This window comes from Puma concolor, chromosome C1, assembly GCF_028749965.1.
Source record: "Puma concolor isolate L17-30 chromosome C1, mPumCon1.1.hap2, whole genome shotgun sequence".
Taxonomy (NCBI): domain Eukaryota; kingdom Metazoa; phylum Chordata; class Mammalia; order Carnivora; family Felidae; genus Puma; species Puma concolor.
This window is the reverse complement of record NC_141674.1, coordinates 14,550,402-14,569,794: the sequence shown is the minus strand read 5'-3', so window position 1 is coordinate 14,569,794 and position 19,393 is coordinate 14,550,402. Positions and strand designations below refer to the sequence as shown.

At 46.4% G+C, this 19,393-nt stretch overlaps 1 protein-coding gene across 2 annotated transcripts in view; it reads right to left on the bottom strand.

The window, feature by feature from the left end:
- Positions 1-6,145: 6,145 nt before the first annotated feature.
- The window catches only part of OTUD3 (OTU deubiquitinase 3), a 30,393-nt gene continuing 17,145 nt past the window's right edge, over positions 6,146-19,393 (bottom strand). Inside the window, exons 4-9 of one of the 2 annotated variants that reach the window (XM_086715863.1) lie at positions 18,735-18,857; positions 14,384-14,515; positions 13,824-13,920; positions 12,202-12,386; positions 11,321-11,442; positions 11,076-11,201 (exon numbers count right to left, since the gene is read on the bottom strand). In XM_086715863.1, the coding sequence (XP_086571989.1) occupies positions 11,350-11,442; positions 12,202-12,386; positions 13,824-13,920; positions 14,384-14,515; positions 18,735-18,857 (630 nt within the window). In that variant the 3' untranslated portion in view covers positions 11,076-11,201; positions 11,321-11,349. Of the gene's footprint in view, positions 11,202-11,320; positions 11,443-12,201; positions 12,387-13,823; positions 13,921-14,383; positions 14,516-18,734; positions 18,858-19,393 lie in introns of both variants that reach the window. The other variant, XM_025912534.2, reaches the window with a different exon arrangement.

The window sequence follows — 19,393 nt, the reverse complement described above, 5'->3', positions numbered from 1 at the left end:
GTTTCTTTCATTCATTCCCTTTTTTTTTTTTTTTTTTTTTTTTAAGACTTTCTTTTGAGTATCGTGCTAAGCGCTGGGACACAGCAAGAACAGATCGGACATGGGTGGCCCCTGCGTGCAATTCTAATATTCTGTCCTTTTAATTTCCCCTTATAGTAAGTTTTTGTGATTCTCTTTTTCTAACATCCTACAATCTTATCCAACACAATAACGGCAATCTCCAGAAGGAATATATTTGGCCATATGGCACAATGCGAGAAGCACGAAAAATACCAACCTAAAAATATTGTCCCGCTGTGTCATCAGGCTTCAAATCCCTCCCATTAGCAGAACGGCTAAGTGTGAAAAGGAGCTCTGGAATCATTTTATCCAGACCCTTCCTTTGACAGAGAGGCAGCCAGGGGTCAGAGAGGGGAAGTCCCACCTGAGGGGGCGGCCTCACGCCCAGCCTGCGTGTCTCTGTTTCTTTACAAGGTGGTAGCAGCCAGTGACACTCTGCTGTGGCCATGTCAACCCAACCCTCTGGTTGTCATCTTGGACAGCCTAGAGTGGCCAGGGAAGGTCCGCTGGGAGGGTGCCCAGGCCGGGTCAGCCTCCTGATACAGGGAGGGGAAGAGGAAAGACTTCAGCCTCCAGCCACCATGGGGCTGACTCTGGACCCACGAGGAATGTAATGCCCCAAAGGATTCCCCCCATGCTGGATGCAGCCTACCCTGGAAGCAATGTACTTCACCAAATTCTCCTAAATATTGGACAGAATATCTCCACTAGCTACAATATGCTGATAAAATCTGCCAGGATTGGGATGTGCCCATTCAACGGGCAAGCATGTGAAAAGGTATTACACGGCGGGGGGCAGCTCACAGCAGATATGTAATAGGTGTTCACTCCTATCCTTTTCATGACTTATATGCAACTTTCAACACTTTGAGGGCAGGAAAGAGCAGGAAGAAATCAAAGGGATGATCATCATAAACTTTGAAAGGTGAAGAAGTCCTGTGTTAGTAAAAACAAAGTGGGGGTCGGGGTATGTGCACTTTGCCACCGTGAATGATGCCAATCCTTGGTAAAGACTCCGGGGAAGACCAGGTCTTAAAGCAGAAATGAATGGGATTTGGGGAAAGAGCCAGGGCGCATTTGTGGGGGAAAGTGGTCCTGAGGCGCCCTCTGGTGTCCATTTGGGTTAGGCTGCGAGGAGGAACCCTAAATTCAGCTTAAACTTGGATTTCTCTTCATCAGTGGGGGCTACTGCTTCTGGGCTAGTGAAAGCGGTTCCTTGGCATTGTCAATAATAAATATGGTGAGAAATAACCACAAAGCCCTTACAGACATCTTACAGTGACCGATGTTGCCACATAAATGAGCAACACAGGAAGAGGGAACGGGCTTGGAGAGATGGAGGGAGGTCATGTTCTGGGCGTGACGGATGTGAGGCAGCAACGAGACAGGCACCTGCTGACTGGACAGCTGTGTGGCCATCTGGAAAGTGGAGCTCAAGGACTGGACCTGGTGTAGCCTGTGTTCCCGCTGATCAGTAAATGTCTGGTGAACGAATCAATGGGTCTAAATTCCACGTATGTTTCCGTACACACACTTCATTTCCAGCTGCAGACTCAGGGAAAGGACTGAAAAACCCTGGACTGGAGATCACAGGTTCTTGGTCAACACCTCTCTGCTCAGCCAGTTAGCAACAGTGCGTCTGTTCCAGACCTGCTGCTCAGGGAGGCCCGGGACAGCAGCAGCACCTCGTTTGAAATTCAGGGAGCAGGGACCTTGTTCGAAATACAGAATCTTGGACCTGACCGCAGACCTCCTAAGGCAGAATCGATAGGTTAACAAGACCCCTGGGTGATTTGTGTGCACATTGAAATCTAAAAGAGCGCTGACATGTGGCCAAACGAACAATGACACTTCCCTGGCGGGCGGGTTGTGGCAAGGGTTCGATAAGTTGGCATTTATGAAAGTACGCAAAATAACACTTAGCACATAATAAGCATTCATGTTCTATGAATGAATGAATGAACGAATGAATGATGGCCATAACAATAACAGCTAACACTTTATTAAGTATTTGGCATTTACGAGGCACCGTGCTAAGTGCTTTAGGATTATTAATTCATTGAACAAACGAACGAATGAGGCATAGGGCTCTATCAAGGCTAGAGGAGGGACTGTGTTACCTGAATGTTTCTTGGATTACCTCTCCAATGCTGATGACATGCTTTGGACTGACTTGCTTTGTTCCCACTTAACCCCTAACAAGAGCTCTTCACGAAATGTTTGATTAAGTAACTGGCTAAGTGATTAGAAATCGAATCGGGGCGCCTGGGTGGCGCAGTCGGTTAAGCGTCCGACTTCAGCCAGGTCACGATCTCACGGTCCGTGAGTTCAAGCCCCGCGTCAGGCTCTGGGCTGATGGCTCAGAGCCTGGAGCCTGTTTCCGATTCTGTGTCTCCCTCTCTCTCTGCCCCTCCCCCGTTCATGCTCTGTCTCTCTCTGTCCCAAAAATAAATAAACGTTGAGAAATCAAATCACCTTGGAATTCCCGAGTTAACCTAAGAGTCCGATTATGATTTCACGGACATTCACCTGCCTCTCTGGGGCTCTTCGCAGTGTCACGGCTGGAGATCCGAACGCTGCCTTAACGTCCCTTCCTTCCTTCAGTAAGCCTGGGTACACGGCTGGTCCCTTGACAAATCACGTGGGGCCAACCGGCAGGCAGACACAAGTTATTCTACACTAGTGACCGCTTTCACAGAGCTAAGACTGGACTCTCAGGACCTCCATCGTCCGGCCGGTCCCCCATCCTGTCCACTGATGCCAGCTTCATCTTCCCCCAGTTTGATTTCCATCACGTCCCTCCTCTGTCCCTGAACCATCAAATAGCTCCTATCGTCCACCCAAACCCTGGCGTTCAAGCTCGGTATCATCTGCTTTTCCAGCCTCATCGATCCAGCCATATCTTATTTCTTAATCCTCTCCATCGTTCGCAGAACCTCCCCCCCCCCCCCCCCCGCTGCCTTCCAGCCTTCACCCCTCTGCACAATAGCTCCCTTCGACCTGGAAGCTTCCCTGTTCGCATGTGAAAATCCACACGCTTTAGGTGCATCTCAAAGGCCACCTTTTCCATGACGCTTTTCCAGCTGGAGATTTCACCCTCCTCTGAACTGCCAGGCAATGTTTTTATACCTTTTCTGGTGCCGCTTACCCCAGCTATTTGGGTCCCTGTTTGGGGTTCCTATGAGGTGGAGGCAGATGGCCAAAGATTCAAGTCCTATCTCTGCTACCACTCTGTGATCTTGGGCCAGTTACTTATTCCCTTGTGTGTAAAATGGGGACAGAACCACAAGTTTCACAGGGCGGTTTGAAGGTTTCAACGAGACAACCTCAGGGCGCCTGGGTGGCTCAGTCGGCTGAGCGTCCAACTTCGGCTCAGGTCATATCTCACAGCTTGTGAGTTCGAGCCCTGCGTCGGGCTCTGTGCAGACAGCTCGGAGCCTGGAACCTGCTTCCGATTCTGTATCTCCCTCTCTCTCTCTCTCTCTGCCCCTCCCCCACTCGTGCCATGTCTCTGTCTCTCAAAAATAAACATTAAAATTTTTTTTAAAAAATAAAATAAAATAAAATAAAAATAAATGAGACAACCTATTCAGGGTGCCTGAAGCATCATTGGAAGCCCCATCTACGCCAGGTCACTGTATGTATATTTGCCTCCCCTCCTGCATCCGTCACACAGTACATGCTAAATAAACATCTGTTCCGTTCAAGCCACAGACGCATGATAACTGGAATTATTTCAGGGAAGTGGCATCATACATATGATAAATTCTATGCTCATTTATTTGAATCGCCCCCGGGCTCGCTGCTCTGAGGGCTCATTTATCTTAAGTGGACACATGTTTGAAAGTCATTAACCTTCACTGCCCTGAGCTGATGTCCCATAGAGGAAATGAGGCAAAACTGGCTGGAGAGACTGTGCGCAGCACTTTGCCTCAAGGGCTGCTACCGTGGTGAGTTCCAAAGTCAAAACACAGCACAGAGGTCAACTCCTGACAGCGTAAGGTGGTCACACTGGGCAAAAGTACGCCTCGTCGTAGAATTGGTAGCAAAAGCCGTCAGACAGACGTTTGAAGAAATTCCCAGTCTTTCCCCAAACTAACTGTATTATCCTAATAAACTCTGTCCCCTACTCTGGGGTTTTCCTATCTTCCCTTTCAGCCCAATGCAAAAGTCACTTCCTCAACCAAGCCTTCCTTGATTTCCCTGAGTCCACGCGATCAGCACCTGTTAGCAATGCCTCCTTTTACGTCGTGTGTGTGTGTGTGTGTGTGTGTGTGTGTGTGTGTGTGAGAGAGAGAGAGAGAGAGAGAGACAGAGAGAGACAGAGAGAGACAGAGAGAGAGAGATCGTGTCTTCTTTCACTCCAGGACTGGAAACTGTTTGAGGACAGGGTCCGTGTCTCATGGTACGCCCGGAAATAAGAACCCATAGGCCATACAAGTTCAGTACAAGTTGGATGGATTCTTGGATGCCTGGATGGGTGAATAAATTAAATCAAAACAGGGTATCTTGAGGTATCTAAGTCCCTCTACCATAGGGAGGTTCAGACAAGTTTCTCCAAGGTGGGGAAGTTTCCCTCTGCCAAACCAGAACCTATGAAGTAGCAGGATTAATCTCAACCCTTTACAACCAAACAAGTTCTAAATCCTGATCCTTTACAGCCAAACAAGTTCTAAACCGCTGCATCGCTATGATCTGAGTGCCCACTCTGTCCAGCAGCCCGGATAAAAGCCACAGGGGTGCAGAACATCCTATGACAAAGTTTTATTGTATCTTAAGGCACCCGTACGCTTTCCATGTGCTGGGGGTAAGGGCTTGTAGTGTGTCTGGCAAACGACACACTTTCAACTTGGGTTTTCAACCCAGCTTTCTCCTAGGCAACCATGAAGTTAGCAGAAAGGGACACGGGAACAGCCACTTTCCCCCTTATGGAATTTCAGTGTCTGGCATCATAAACTGTCACTCACCCCGAGTAAGCAGTGCCGTGGCCTAGAGGAAAATACAAATAACGACCTTCACTTATTCCCCACCTGGCCTGAGAACTCCAAACTCTTCTCTGTCCTTATGGGCTCAGCCATCTCACAGACAGGCCCTGACAGGAAGCCGCCGACCACCACCCGACCTAGCAGGTGGCTCCCTGGCCCCCACGAATCACTGCAGGGATGGAATTGAGGCCATGGAAGTTCTCCACCTGAGGGAGATCCTACATTGGGACACCACTCTGGTTCTGGTAGGGTCTTTCGGCAAAATTCTCAAACTGGGCTAACAAGGTCCAGAACCCAGGCCTCACGGGCCCGGGACCTGGATAGTGTTGGTGCATCCGGAGCTCTCAGTCGTGGACTGAGGTGGAAATCACACAGGGACAGTGACCAAGGGGAAATGTCCTTGCCAGTAGCCAGAACGTTTTCTGCCCTCCAGGGTAGTACTGGATAGATACCTAGTGGTATATCAAGGTATCAGTGCAGCCGATCCAAAGGCTGCTTGACGAGTACAAAATCAGAACAAGAGAGAGCGAGAGTCTCAAGGCCACAAGCCCAAGGACACCGGAAGGCGGGGTGCGACCGTACCGACTTTGACCTCGAGACTGGCCGGAGCCCTCGTGTGGGCTGCACACGCGGAGTCCCCACCCACTGGTTTCCTGCGGCTGCCCTTCTCCCTTCTCCGTCCCCCTTCGGAGGACCTCTGGCAGGTGTCTGTGCTCCAGTCACAGCTGTCCGTGCGTGTCTGGTGGGGGAGGGCTGTGCCTCCTCCTTAATTGGGGCCAAACCAACCCTCAGAGTTCTGGAGAAAGCCAAGGTGGAAGCCAACAGACAGCTGCTCCATACTTAGGCAACTCCAAATTACCAGAGATGTTCTTAGGATTCGGCAGAAGGCTTCAGGGTCCAGCACTGACGGGCGGCTCTGCCCGCGTGTGCCGGTGCTCACGTGCACCAGAGCTAGTCCGCTCTCTCGAGCTCAGTGAGATCCCCAAACGACTGTCCCCTCCCGTCTTCCAGGCAAAGGTCTCCGAAAGGCCGCTTCCTGCCAGGCTCCCTCAGGCTCACGCACGCGAACGGTGGTCAGACCGGCAAAAACAACACGAAGCTTTGTCTTTAAACTAGAATTTATTGGCGTACAAAACCCCACGTCGTAGATAAAGTGGCACATCTTTGCAGCTTCTATTGCACCAAGTATTGAAGATTAAAAACACAAAAAAAAGGAAACATTTGGTTTTGAAAACACTGCAAATAGCCAAGTACAGTACTTTGGTAAAAAAATAAAATACAATGGTTCAGATGAAGACAATCTGTGGAAAGAGACAACCGCGAGGAAATGGAACTATGGACAGTGGACAGTGGTCACACATCTCCCCGTCGAGCTCCATAGATAAGGCAAGACTTGCTAAGTCTATGGATCATGACCCCATGGAGGTCTTAAGTATCTCCAGACTGAAGCTAGAACAAGTACAGTGCAACTAGAAAAACGAGAAGGTTCCTGAGCCTGCCAAGGCCCCCATGCTCTCCAGACACACCCGCCCTCCCTCACCAGGGGGTTCGCGCCCAGAGGCGCGCGCGGGTCTGAAGTCTACCTCCAGGCAACCTCCTTCTTCTCGCTGAGCTCGGTGCCGATGGAGGCTGCTGGAAGGGTGGCCGGGGAGGCCGAGGGCGCCTCCCGCCAGGGGAAATGAACGAGAGTGGGAAGACGCGAGCAGCCCCACACGGGCATTCCTCAGGGTTTGGCCGCGGGACCCGCCCGGGGATCCAACCACAGGCCGAGGTTTCTGACTGAGCTTCGGTGACGGTCACGGACGGCCGGTCACGGTGACCCACCGGCTGCCAACACGCGCACGAGCGGATCACAGCGGTTCTGCCCAGGGACCGTCACCTCCCCCGACAACCACAGGGGGCGGTACTTCTGCATCCCGGGGAGGCCCTGCTGAAAACAGAGCCACCGCGCAGGAAGTTCATGCTTTTGCAGGGACGTTCTTCACGGACAGCAGCCCCTCGCGAAGGAACTCTGCGAGCATGCTAAAGATTTTTCCAAGCTACGAAGTACCCCTAACCAGGCTAGAGAGACCAGAAAGCGAGTTTAGAAGAGGTGGCTAAGAGCCTGAGGTTACAGGGAGTGCTAGCTGGGGCCGGAGCAGGGCCCGGCGGCCCGCAGGGAGCGCCCCACGCGATGCAACACTTTGCGACCAGGGATCACCATCTCCCCTTCACACGGGTGGTCCGTGTCCCCCTCTGGTATGTGACGGCAGAAGACGTGCCATAAATACACAACCTAGAAGATCCTCGCTTCAGTGTCGGTGGAAAAATACAATTTGCTCTGGAGTCAGGAAAACACACCGCGTAAAAAGTGCCATCATTAAATCACCTCAGAACAACTGTCGGAAGGCCCCACAGTTTTAGCAACACCTGTTCTGAAAGCTGAGATGGGCGACTTGGTGAATAACGAAGACGGCAAAACAGAAAAGCGCGTCAGGCTCTGAATCTAAATGTTTGCTACAGACAGAGCCTTGAGGTAAAAAGGTGAAGGTGAAGGTGAAGAGCTACGTGTCTGCCCAAAATGAGAGTCAGAGTGGGCCACAGAGGGGACACACGGAAACCAAGAAACCACCTTCATCCCTCCCACAAAGGCCCTTTCGTTCAGGAAGACTGTTAGTCAACTCTGACAAAAATCCAAGTTTCCCGTCACCGACTGCATATTCGAGTCGAACATTTCACGGAGGTAAACTGACAGCATTCTATGTTGACCCAGTAAAACCCAGGCAGAGTCTAGAGTTTCTCAGAATGAGAGAAATTGCACATGGACGACAGGGACTCACTACGAGCACAGTTCAATGCCGAAGTCCATCTGATACCTACCTACCTAACGTGTGACCGGCGCTCCCCCTCTCAGCACGGCCCTCCCCGCCCCAGGACCGTGCCATTTCACATTGTAAACCCCGGGGGGTGGGGCAAGGCAGAGCACTACAGTTGACCTACTCGAAGGTTCCCGTGGCGCCCACCTGAGCTGCCCCACACGGAGACCCTATTTCATAAGCCCTCGGGATCAAAATGGGTTTGGGAGGGTTTTCAGAGCTTATAAAAGGAACTACAGGCAACAGCCTCAGCTGACATCCACGATCCTTCTTTCTGCCACAATCCCTCGACCAGGCTCTGCTCCTGAAAGCGAATGTTCACACTACTGAAAGGTTAAATACACACAGGAGCTCTCTCTAATATCTCCTGATGGCAACTATGTTATCTAGAACACATGGTTCTATGTTGTTTTAATACACCTACCTCTCCAGTACAAAGCTGTTGCCACTGAGATTTTATTTCTTATTTTGACCTTTAAAAAAAAATCGTTTTAAAATCCATAAAACCTTTATATACAGCTTATAAGACTAGTAAGCAGCTACAGACCACTGCCTCATCCCCTTTCTTCCGACCTCCCTAAAAGCTACCGAGACAACCCGCAGTAATATAAACCTCTAAGAGCCAAGATGTAACACAGAGACTCAGAAAGACGTACCTCCTAACATGGGGTGCACGTGAGTAACATACTAGGGCACAGCCACCGACGGTATCTTCCCAGAACTAAACCCACGTCTGCACCTCCATCCAGGCTGCCGATAACGTAGTTTTCAAATGTCAACAAAGCAACTAAGTGTATGGATTCCATTACCTCACACTTCAGTGAGACCGAGGCAGAAAGTCTTAAGTTCAAACCCCTAGCTAGAAGAGTTCACTAAAGCCGGATGCACGTACCCCGTTCCTAATAATTAACTGATTAAACACAGACCAATTTTAACTGGAAAACTATGAAATGGTAATAAAAGAAAATTACCAAAGCCATACGATTGGTTTTTAAAACCACTGTTATTTTACCCCAGAAATGCCGAAGCCTATTATCAGAAGTTGGTAACGTGTATATAAGGGTGCCCAGTATCCCTTAGTAACTTTTTCGCAGCTTCTAGTAAAACTTCTAAAACCCAGTAGGGCCCAAGGCCACCTTCATTAACCAGGTATACAAAGCAATTCTACTGCTTCTGACAAGGGTATCCCTTAAGCTATTTCGGACTCCTAATTCTGCTGAGTTTCTGGTACATGATTTCAATTCTTGCAGAGAGGATCTGCTCTCCTGCACTCTTGCCATACAAGACAGACAAGAAAGAGCATTCACTGAGAAAAGATCAGCCACAGTCGGGACGGGGTCCAGATTCAAAAACCAAGAGAACAATAGATCCTTCAGCACTGGATCTCACGCTCTTGGAAATGGTAAGGCGACAGAGACCCTTCACTTGTTTGGACTTCACACTCAGAACTCTGCAACGTGCAAAGAAAAAATGCTGCACCCATTTCTAAATCTGCTAAATACTACAATGCACCGTACCAGGAAGTAGCCCAAACGGCAATGTCCTGAGAGCGATTCCAGGAAACTACTGATGGATGTTCCAACTACAGAAAGTCACCAAACAAACAAAAAATTAAAACACATCCTTACAACCGAAGGACACAAATCACCTGCTGATAAAGACGATTCAATGAATCCAGGGCCAGCCCAGACGATGATACATCTGTACGGCCAAAACATTTTTATGGTTTTCCCTTCTCCCTGGAACTTACATAATTTTGAAATCTGAGCGGAAAAGTAACTCATTTACCTTTTGATTCAGCAGATTTTATTCGTCCAAATGCCGGGTCGCTAAAAGGCAAGGACTGTCCACCACCGGCCACTTCAGACATTACGGTTTGAGAGTTCACATCCATCTACCAGTTTTAGGAATGACCTCTCTCCACATAAGAACTGTGTGTGGAGTCATTCAATGGCCTCTGCCCTGTTGGGTGAACCTAGGTCACTGACAATTACTAGAGCACTGGAGAGCTTTCCCAACATCGAAATCCCAAACAGGGCTTGAATGGAAAGGAAGATACAGCATCTCATGGGAGTCCATTTTCACAGTACTGAGAAAACTGAACAGGTCAAACGACTTCTCTGAAGGCATCCAAGTCTAGCATAGCAAGGAAGAAAATACATCACTTAAAATGCGAACCTGAAAAACCTCAGTTATTCTTCCAGACCTTCTGCCCCTACAAAACCAGGGAACTCTTTAGACCCTTCCTTAAGACTCAGGAATCTCTTGATTTCTTTCCCTTTACAACAACGGCCTCTGCCATCCCGACCATCAGAATCTCAGAATTACATCATAAGCAGCGACTTGCCACCTTCTGATTGTCACGCAACACGTACCAAAAACTCAACAACGTCATCGCTTCTCCAGCAAGGTCCAGGCCTAATTAACAGTCGGGCATATTTATCATGTGGCTTGAGTGCAAACAAACTCACAGCACCCGCATCCCATCTGAAAGAACATCAGAATCAGGAAGAAGCAGCTGTTTAATTTCCACCCTGACTACAGGCTGCAGCCCCTCTCATGTCCTATTACTTTGGGAAAATACTTCCTGAATTAATTTCTGATTAACTTGGATTAGTAGAAAATTAAATCTAAACGTGTTCCTGAGTTGGAGACCGTTTATAAACTACCCCGTATGTGAATATCTGCTTGAAAATGAAAGAGACACGAAGGAAACTTGTCATTCTGGATTTCTAGCAATTAATCTAAACTACTTCATGAACAATTACAGCAAACCTCACCCCAGTGTTAAGGAAAAATCCCAGGGTCACTGAACTCTGATTTTGGGGGCAAATGAAACCACACTTAAAAGGTTTTTCCTGGACTAACTATCCAACCCTAGAACTCGGTATTTTAATTACAGAACACGAATGGCTTCGCTGAACTTCCATAAAATAAAACACATCACTAACAAAAGTCTGCGCAAAAAAGAGGCAGCTTGAAGGAAACTAAGTCAGTGCGTGAGCTCGTGTGAGAGCTCTGTGGGTTGTGTTTCATTTTGTGAGAGGTGGGCCTTGCTCGGAAAGCCTGGTACACGGCACTCCACCTTCCGCTCGCTTCTCACATCTCCCCGAGGGGCGGGGAGTCAGATGTTGAGAGCGGCAAAGGTTTTCACCAAGGTGACCTGCGTGTTGGCATCCGCTTCACTCCGGTTGCTGTCCCTGTGGCCGCTCCTGCTCTCTAGGGCTTTGTGACGGTGCCTCTCCTCCTGTCGTTTCTTCTTCTCCAGGCGCTGCTGCTCCCTCCTCTGTTTGTTGGTGACCTGAAAGAGAAGGCAGGTGAGCTGCCGGCACGGCGACCCCCTGCCGAAGGCAGACACGGGGCTGACTGACGGAGAGAGGGGGCACACACCGCCTCTCAGCAAGAACACAGAAAACCCACCGATCAGACCAGAACTGATGTATTTCCCATCACTGCTCAAATTTCCATTGAAGTTTCTGTCCCCTCGCTGAGCTGGCAAATGAAATCAATTCCATTCTCCTCCTCATCCAATTCACAGTGACCTAAGAAACAGTAACCCTGGTCCTTGCACGAGCTGACGCTCAGACATGCCATCGGACACCTTTCTCTGCATAATTTAATGCCCCAGGGAATCCTCACAAAATCCTCAGAAGCTTAGTGCATCTTTACCTCTGCCTGTGGCTTTTTACATTATGTTGCGTTCTGAGCTCGGAACTGCTTGGTGGAAGTCTTTAAAATAAATTCCAAATTCAGTAAAAAGAATGGTGCCATATACTACTTGCAGGAGGGGGATGTACCACCCTTTTGGGAAGCATTGGACAATTCATCAAAAAGCCTTATAAAGATTCAAATATCCATACCCTTTAACCTGTCCATTCCTCTTCTGGCACTCTACACACACACACACACACACACACACACACGAATAGTAATGCAAAATACAAAGATTTATACACAGAGTTTTCCACTAAAGATGACAGCATTTAAGGGAATCCTACAATGTGGGTTACCACGGAAGCACGCAGGCACACAGTGACACTGTGCAGGGAAGGCAGGCTGTAGGGCTCTACGTGCACACACACAGTAGGACTTCAGGGTGTACCTCTAATCCCCACACATACCAAACCGGACAAGCAAGGTCCTCGTTCTGCTTCTTGAGACACCCTTATGCTCCCACCCGTTTGCTACAATGACTACTTTTTAAAAATCGAAAGAAAACACTAAAATGAGCTCCGGGCTCCTGCCCCTGCCCCTGCACGACAGCAGCCCACCCTCTGCCCATGCAGCCCCGTTTTTCATACCTTAGGGAGTTGGTTTCTATTTGCTCTGCTGTCTTCGCTCGGGCTGGCCCGCTCCTTACTGTTTTCAGTCCTGCCTTCAGTCAAGCCCTGACTTCCAAAGATTCTCGTGCCACTGCCACCCTCCTCCCATAAAGGGTCGCATGGCTTGGGCACGCGGCCGCCGGACTCTAGGTTCTCCTCTGCATCTTCCAAAGAAAGACCTTTTATTAAAATCACGAACCTGAGATCGTTACACAACGCGTAACAACGTACACTGTTAAATGACTCCGAAATTACCTGTGTGTGGAGAGCAAGTTTCCTTGAAGCAAAATTCTAATATCAATACAATGGGGAATACAGGGGGAAATAATTGGTAATATGTGGAAGATAAATTTAAAAATAACCTGCTGACCAGCCTTATCATTGGCTTCCCACCTGCACAGTGTTTTACTAGATTAAGCCACTTTTTAACATGTGTTTTTAGGGGGAAAGCTTTCATCTGCACCCAAAAACCAGAAACAGGCTCTAAACCTGTGCTGTCCCATACAGAGGCCACCAGCCACTTTTAGCCATTTAAATTAAAATTAATTAGGGGTGCCTGGGTGGCTCAGTTGGTTAAGCATCGGACTCTTGGTTTCTGCTCAGGTCATGATCTCACAGTTTGTGGGTTCGAGCCCCAGGTAAGGACTCCATGCTAGCACGTAGAGCCTGCTTGGGATTCTCTCTCTCCGCCCCTGCCCCTCCCCTGCTCACTCTCTCTGTCACTCTCTCTATATCAAAATAAATAAAATAAAAATTTTAAAACACTGAAAAAAATAAAATTCAATTACAATTAATTAAAGTTATATAAAGTTCAAACTTTAATTCCTTGGTCTCAGCCACACATGTCAAGCACACACCACACTACACGCACAGGCACCACACACGACTGTCGTAACGTCGCAAAGACCAAGTTACTTACGGCTTTCTAAGAAAGCACAGCAAATATACAGAGAGGATGATAAAATGTCCAATCACACAGACGGCTGTACTGCCAGGAGCAGTCTCTGGCACATATCTGGCAATATGCATTGAAATCATTTTAAGTAATTAATGTGAAGAAACAGTGAGACTCCACATCCTTTCTTCCTTCTTCTGAGTCACAGAATTAAACCCAGTTCAAGTAAAAAAAAAAAAATTCTGATTTATCACCAGTTGATAGATGGTAGTAATCTAAGTATTTCCATCAGAAAAGTAACTAATTTTTCTTTCCATTCTATTTCAGTTATCATTTTGGTTTCATAAGGGATTCTTTCGAAAAGAACAAAGTCTTCCTGACACTGTGCATCCCGCCACGACGGGGTTAAGTGGCCTTTTCACGCATTCCCCTGGGACCCTGCACCCACACCACTCCAATCCGTTTATTATATCAGTTTACTTACTTCTCACCCCCATCCCCGCCTCGACCCCAGATTACCTTCTCCCTGATGCAGGGCTAGGATCTAGTAAATTGTGCCCATGTGTAGAAAGTGCTCAATAAACAACTGCTGGTGAATGAACAAATGACAGTATAATTACCACCTGTGACTTGATTAAAATTAAATGTTTGGAAAATCACCAATGTAATCAGCTTGAAAGCTTATGAATATCAATCATGGACTTACTATTTCTTTTCCCCTGGTTCATCTGAAGCATGGCAATTATTGCAGATTCAATATTATAATTTTCAGCTTCCAGGTTCTGGACTATCAGGTTAAAATCCTATCCAAGAAACAAAGGAACACTTAGGACTGGGCACGTCCTTCCACCAACTGCATACATAAAATGATGTAACGGTGGGACCTGAGGCATGGTCGGAAGACCTTTTCCATTTAAAAAAGGTCTTAATTTTCAACAAAGCTGGCCACCAGAAATAACCCTTTAATATAAATGAACTCCTTTAGAAAACTGCACTTTTACTAGCATAAACACTGGTCAGAGGAAAAAAAAATCCACATACTTCTTAGGATTTTGAGCAGTATTACTGGGTAAAGTGTAGCAAACAAGAGAAAAATGAATAAACAGCTCTTGGCACTGAACCTAACCAGGCCATGAACCTACAAGTCATGAACCTATTTTGGCCCCTCAGGTGTCGGCACGCTAGGCTGGCTCTACGAGACTGGCAGGTGAACCAGGCCCGGCAGTGCATGTTTAGCCGCCATTACTGCAGGAAAAAGACACTGACTGAACACCCAGTCGCGGTGCAGACTTTCTGGACGGCATCTTCTACTTCATCTCTCAGGTCGTCGTCGAGGTCACCTCCCTTCGTTTTCATCTTTTCCCTTTTATCTGATTCATCTTGATGGAGCATCTGAAACTAAAGGAAATGCAAAGAGTAACGATCATGGAACACTAGCAAATTACATTCAGAATCTTCAACACAGGAAGACACTCTAATCTCAAAATCATCCTAATAAATATTTATGAGGAAAAGATCCCAGGAACAATCTTAGGGGAATAGCAGTGACGAGGCTCAATTTCAGCCAGACACTGAGATTCCAGACCACAAGAGAAGTATGAAAAAGAAAGGCCCAAGATTAGGGCTTCAGTACGAATGGCATTAGAGCTCCTACGTAGTTTCTGGATACCAACATTCTGGTAAGGACTGCCGGCTCGAACAGCACACATTTGTGTCCGTCCACTTCCAGAGCCGGGAGCCTAGTGACAGAAGTTCACCCGATGAGCCTCTGCAGCAGGACAAGTTGTCTGGAAGAAACAGACATACATCTCTCATCTGTGTCCCTAGGCCCCATCTGATCACCAGCAAGCATTGGTGTGAAGTTCCTGTCCCAGCCGCAGTCACAGGTGAGCACAACTCATCCAACCTCACCTACACCACGTGCACACCAGCCCACTCCAGGGAACCTGCCGATCCAACTTCTAAAGACACAGAGAGCAGTTCACTCGGTATCCACGAGGCTTTTATGACCTAAGCTTATTTCAGAAAAGCTAAAATCATTCCTCTGTGGCTGCCCGAACACCTTCTTCCTTTGCTTCCTATTAACAGAGAGAGATGAGAAATAGGGAAGGACAAATTTCTACTTGTTTGCATGGAAAAGTAGGAGAATCTCGCAGTGTGCAGTACATTCCTCACAATAAAAAGTGATCTACTATAAAATTATAAAATTATACCCAAACAACTTGGCAATGTGTATCGTCTTTGAAATTTATTCAAAGGAAATAATGTCAAATAACGTCAACTGTAGTAAGGATTTAAGGATTTATGTAAGAGTGCTCACCACAGTGCTACGAACAGCGAATAACCAGAAACAACCTGAGGGCTTCACGGTGTAGGTATAATTAAATAACCATGGTAAATCCATACAATGATGCTTAATTTCCATTAAAGTAAAGAACACAAAGATTTTACTACCACTATTATTTAACAATATTTTGGAAATAAGAGCAGATGCAATTAGTCCCCCCCACCCCCAAAAAATAGAAGTATAAAACTGAAAAGAAATAAGAAAGATTATCCCTATTTGCAGATAATATAATTCTATACCTAAAATATATATATAAAAGAAAAGAATTGACCAAAAACTACCACAGACAGAAAGAATTTTGGCAAATCATAGATTTATAAGAATCTAGTATCCAGAATATATAAAGAACTCCTATAATTCAACAACAAAAACACAAACATCACAGTTAAAGCATGGGCAAAGGACCTGAACAGACATTTCTCCAAAGATATATGGATGGTCAACAAACACATGAAAAGATGTTCAACATCATTAGTCATTAGAGAAATGCAAATCAAAACCATGAGATAGCACTGCACACCTAGTAGGAGGGCCATCATTTAAAAAAGAAAGAATCAGAGAGGGGCGCTTGGGTGGTTTAGTCAGTGTGGCATCCAACTTTGGCTTAGGTCATGAATTTGAGGCTCATCTGGGTTTGAGTACTGTGTCAGGCTCTGTGCTGACAGCTCAGAGCCTGGAGCCTGCTTCAGATTCTGTGCCTCCCTCTCTCTCTGCCCCAACCCACTCGCATTCTGTCTCTCTCTCAAAAATAAATAAACATAAAAAAAAAAAAAAAAAGCTTATTAGGTTCTTGGCCAGAATGACTCAACACCACGAAGATGCCAATTTTTCCTGAAGTTAATCTGTTAATGAGAGCCCAATAAAAATAAAGGCAACAGGACTTCTTTTTAACATGACAACCTTATTCTAATACTCATATATAAAACAAAAAAACAAGAATAGGGGCGCCTGGGTGGCGCAGTCGGTTAAGCGTCCGACTTCAGCCAGGTCACGATCTCGCGGTCCGTGAGTTCGAGCCCCGCGTCAGGCTCTGGGCTGATGGCTCGGAGCCTGGAGCCTGTTTCCGATTCTGTGTCTCCCTCTCTCTCTGCCCCTCCCCCGTTCATGCTCTGTCTCTCTCTGTCCCAAAAATAAATAAACGTTGAAAAAAAAAAATTAAAAAAAAAAAAAAAAACAAGAATATGCAGAAATTATAAAGAAAGAAAATAAGTGAAAAATTCCACCAGATTTTAAAATATACTCTTAATCAAAACAACACACACATGAACAAAGAAACCAGTGGAACAGAATCTACATCCAGAAACAGAGAATTTGATAGATGAGAAAAGGGGCGCTTTAAGTCAGTGGGGAAAAGATATATAATAAATAAATGGTTGGAGTACAATTAGGTAACCACAAGGGAAAACATAAAGTTGGATCTCTACCTTCACCCATTTATATGAATATAAATTCCAAAGAGAGACAAGGTGTAATTTTTTTTTTGAAAAAATGAAACCACAAAAGTACGAAAATAAACTATGGGAAAATTCTCTTTAACCTCGGAGTAGGAAAGGCATTCCTAATCATGACCCCTAAACCCAGGAGACATGTAAAAAAAAAAAAAAAAAAAAAAAAAAAAAAAAAAAAAAAACAGAAACAAAAACCTTGATTAATTTAACCTCATAAAAATCTAAAACTTCATCACTGCAAAGACCAGTGGGGAAAGAATAAAAAGACAAATGACAGACTGTGAAAAAATACTGGCAACTCATGCCACAGACAGGGGCTAATTTCCCTAATTTATAAAGGCTCCTAAAAATCACTAAAAAAAAAAAACAAAAACAAAAAACCTGAATAGGGAAAAATGTGGGCAAAGAAAATGAATACAGTTCACGAAAAAAAGGAAATACAAATAGGTTGCAAACCCAGGGAAAGAGCATAAACTCACTAATAAGAGAAGCACAAGTTAAAACTGTTAGGAAAACAATCCTTTCCACGGAACTGACAGAGGTTCGCCAATGTGATACGCTGTGCTGGCGAAGACGCAGGGAGAGGCGCACGCGGAGAGTGGGAGTGCAAACTGGTAAAGCCTGCACAATACCTGTCACAATTATAAATACACACGTCCTCTGATGCAGTGAGGACCTTCTAGGAATTTATCCCACACACGCACTCGTACAAGCGTGAAAAGACGTATATATAAGGCACCACATGTTCCTTCTAAAAGCGGAAGTGTGAAAACCGCCTAAAAGTCCGCCAAAGGGACTGGTCAAACACGTGACAGTGCATCCACGCAGCAGAATGCCGTGTGGCCACTGAACACGGTTTAGCAAGCTCCTTATGCACTGCGGTGAGTGAGACTCCAAGATACCTTCCATTTGAAAAGCACGGCGCACAACAGTTTGTGTAGGATGCTTACAATCGGGGGCAGAGCGCGTGGAAAGACCGCAAAAGCGACATACGTGCACGTGCACGCACACGTTTGCTTCATGGGGAAAATCTCTCCAGGAGATTTGATGACCTACGGATAACGCGGGTTGCGTTCAGGCAGGGGAACAACAATGGAAGAGCGATTTCACTTTATTTTTTAAAATTACAAAGAAAGCATGTAATAATGTGAGAAGAGCCTCATGAAATCATGTTAATTGAACAGAGTGGGAAAGGAAACACAGCTATATCTAAAACACCAGAACAGTAACAAAAATTTTGCCAGTGTGGTTGACCCTGTGCACTTTTTTATTTTCTTCACTTTTTCTATACTTTCCAAACTTCAGATATGAAGCATGGATTAATTTTTTTTTTTAAGTTTTATTTTATTTTTGACAGAGAGAGAGAGAGAGAGAGAAAACAAGCAGGGGGAGGGCAGAAACAGAGGGGACAGAGGTTCCAAAGCAGGCTCTGCACTGAGAGCGGAGAGCCTGATGTGTGGGCTTTAAAATCCACGAACCATGAGACCATGACCTGAGCCAAAGTTGGACACTTAACCAACTGAGCCACCCAGGCGCCCCTGCATGGATTAATTTTAAGTCACAAAAGTAATTTCAGAATTTTATATAAATTCTATTTTATGCAATCATAGCCATCAAAGACGATTAGGGAAAGCAAAAGAATGACCTGTAATTGTATCTATCAATCTCACTGGAGCTGAAAAAAGAATTTTTTTTAACCAAGCCCACAGATTCTTAAAGACAACTTTCCACAAAACATCCCTGGTTTTAGCTGCAGGATACGCAGCTCCTGCCCCAGTTCACCAGCGCTGAGAATACAAAAGAACACGGAGGCCTCACTCACATCAGTCTGGAGATGGGCAGGTGCTTCCGAGTTGTCATTGAGCCTCCGAACGCTGTCATAGTGCTCTCCGCACCGATACGCGATGTGTAACTCCCGCACGCTGCTCTTCTCGGTGCCACGAATCTGCAGGCAAAAGAAAGGGGACAGGGATGCCAGCGAGGATGGGGAAGGTGTCTACTGGGGGAGAGAAACGCCACCTGGATTGTCTAGGAAGGCTAGCCAACAGGCTCTATGCAGACACGAATTCAGGGTATGCCCGGGATGTGCCAGAGGGCTGGACCGGAAGAACAGGTATCTGACTGCAACAAGAGATTTGGTGCTACACAGCTGGACTGTGGGCCCTGTGTTTTGAGCCTCTGATTTAATGTGTGGGGAAAAAATAAAGACCTTCTCTAAAAAAAAAAAAAAATGCTTAGGCAATTTCTGAATTCTCTTTTTTCCTACCCATGTGGCCGTGTAAGTATGCTTCCATGTGCTTAATGGTTAACTATACAGAAATACATCCATAGGAAAACACATAATCAAAAGTCAGGGGCAAATTTACAATGAAATTAAATAAGCTCAAGTTTGGGGGGTGGGGGTGGGCACCCATCAGCCCCTCAAATGCACAGGCCCCTTCCAGGATGGAAGGGTTGTTCCAGGATGCAGATTTGTGGAGC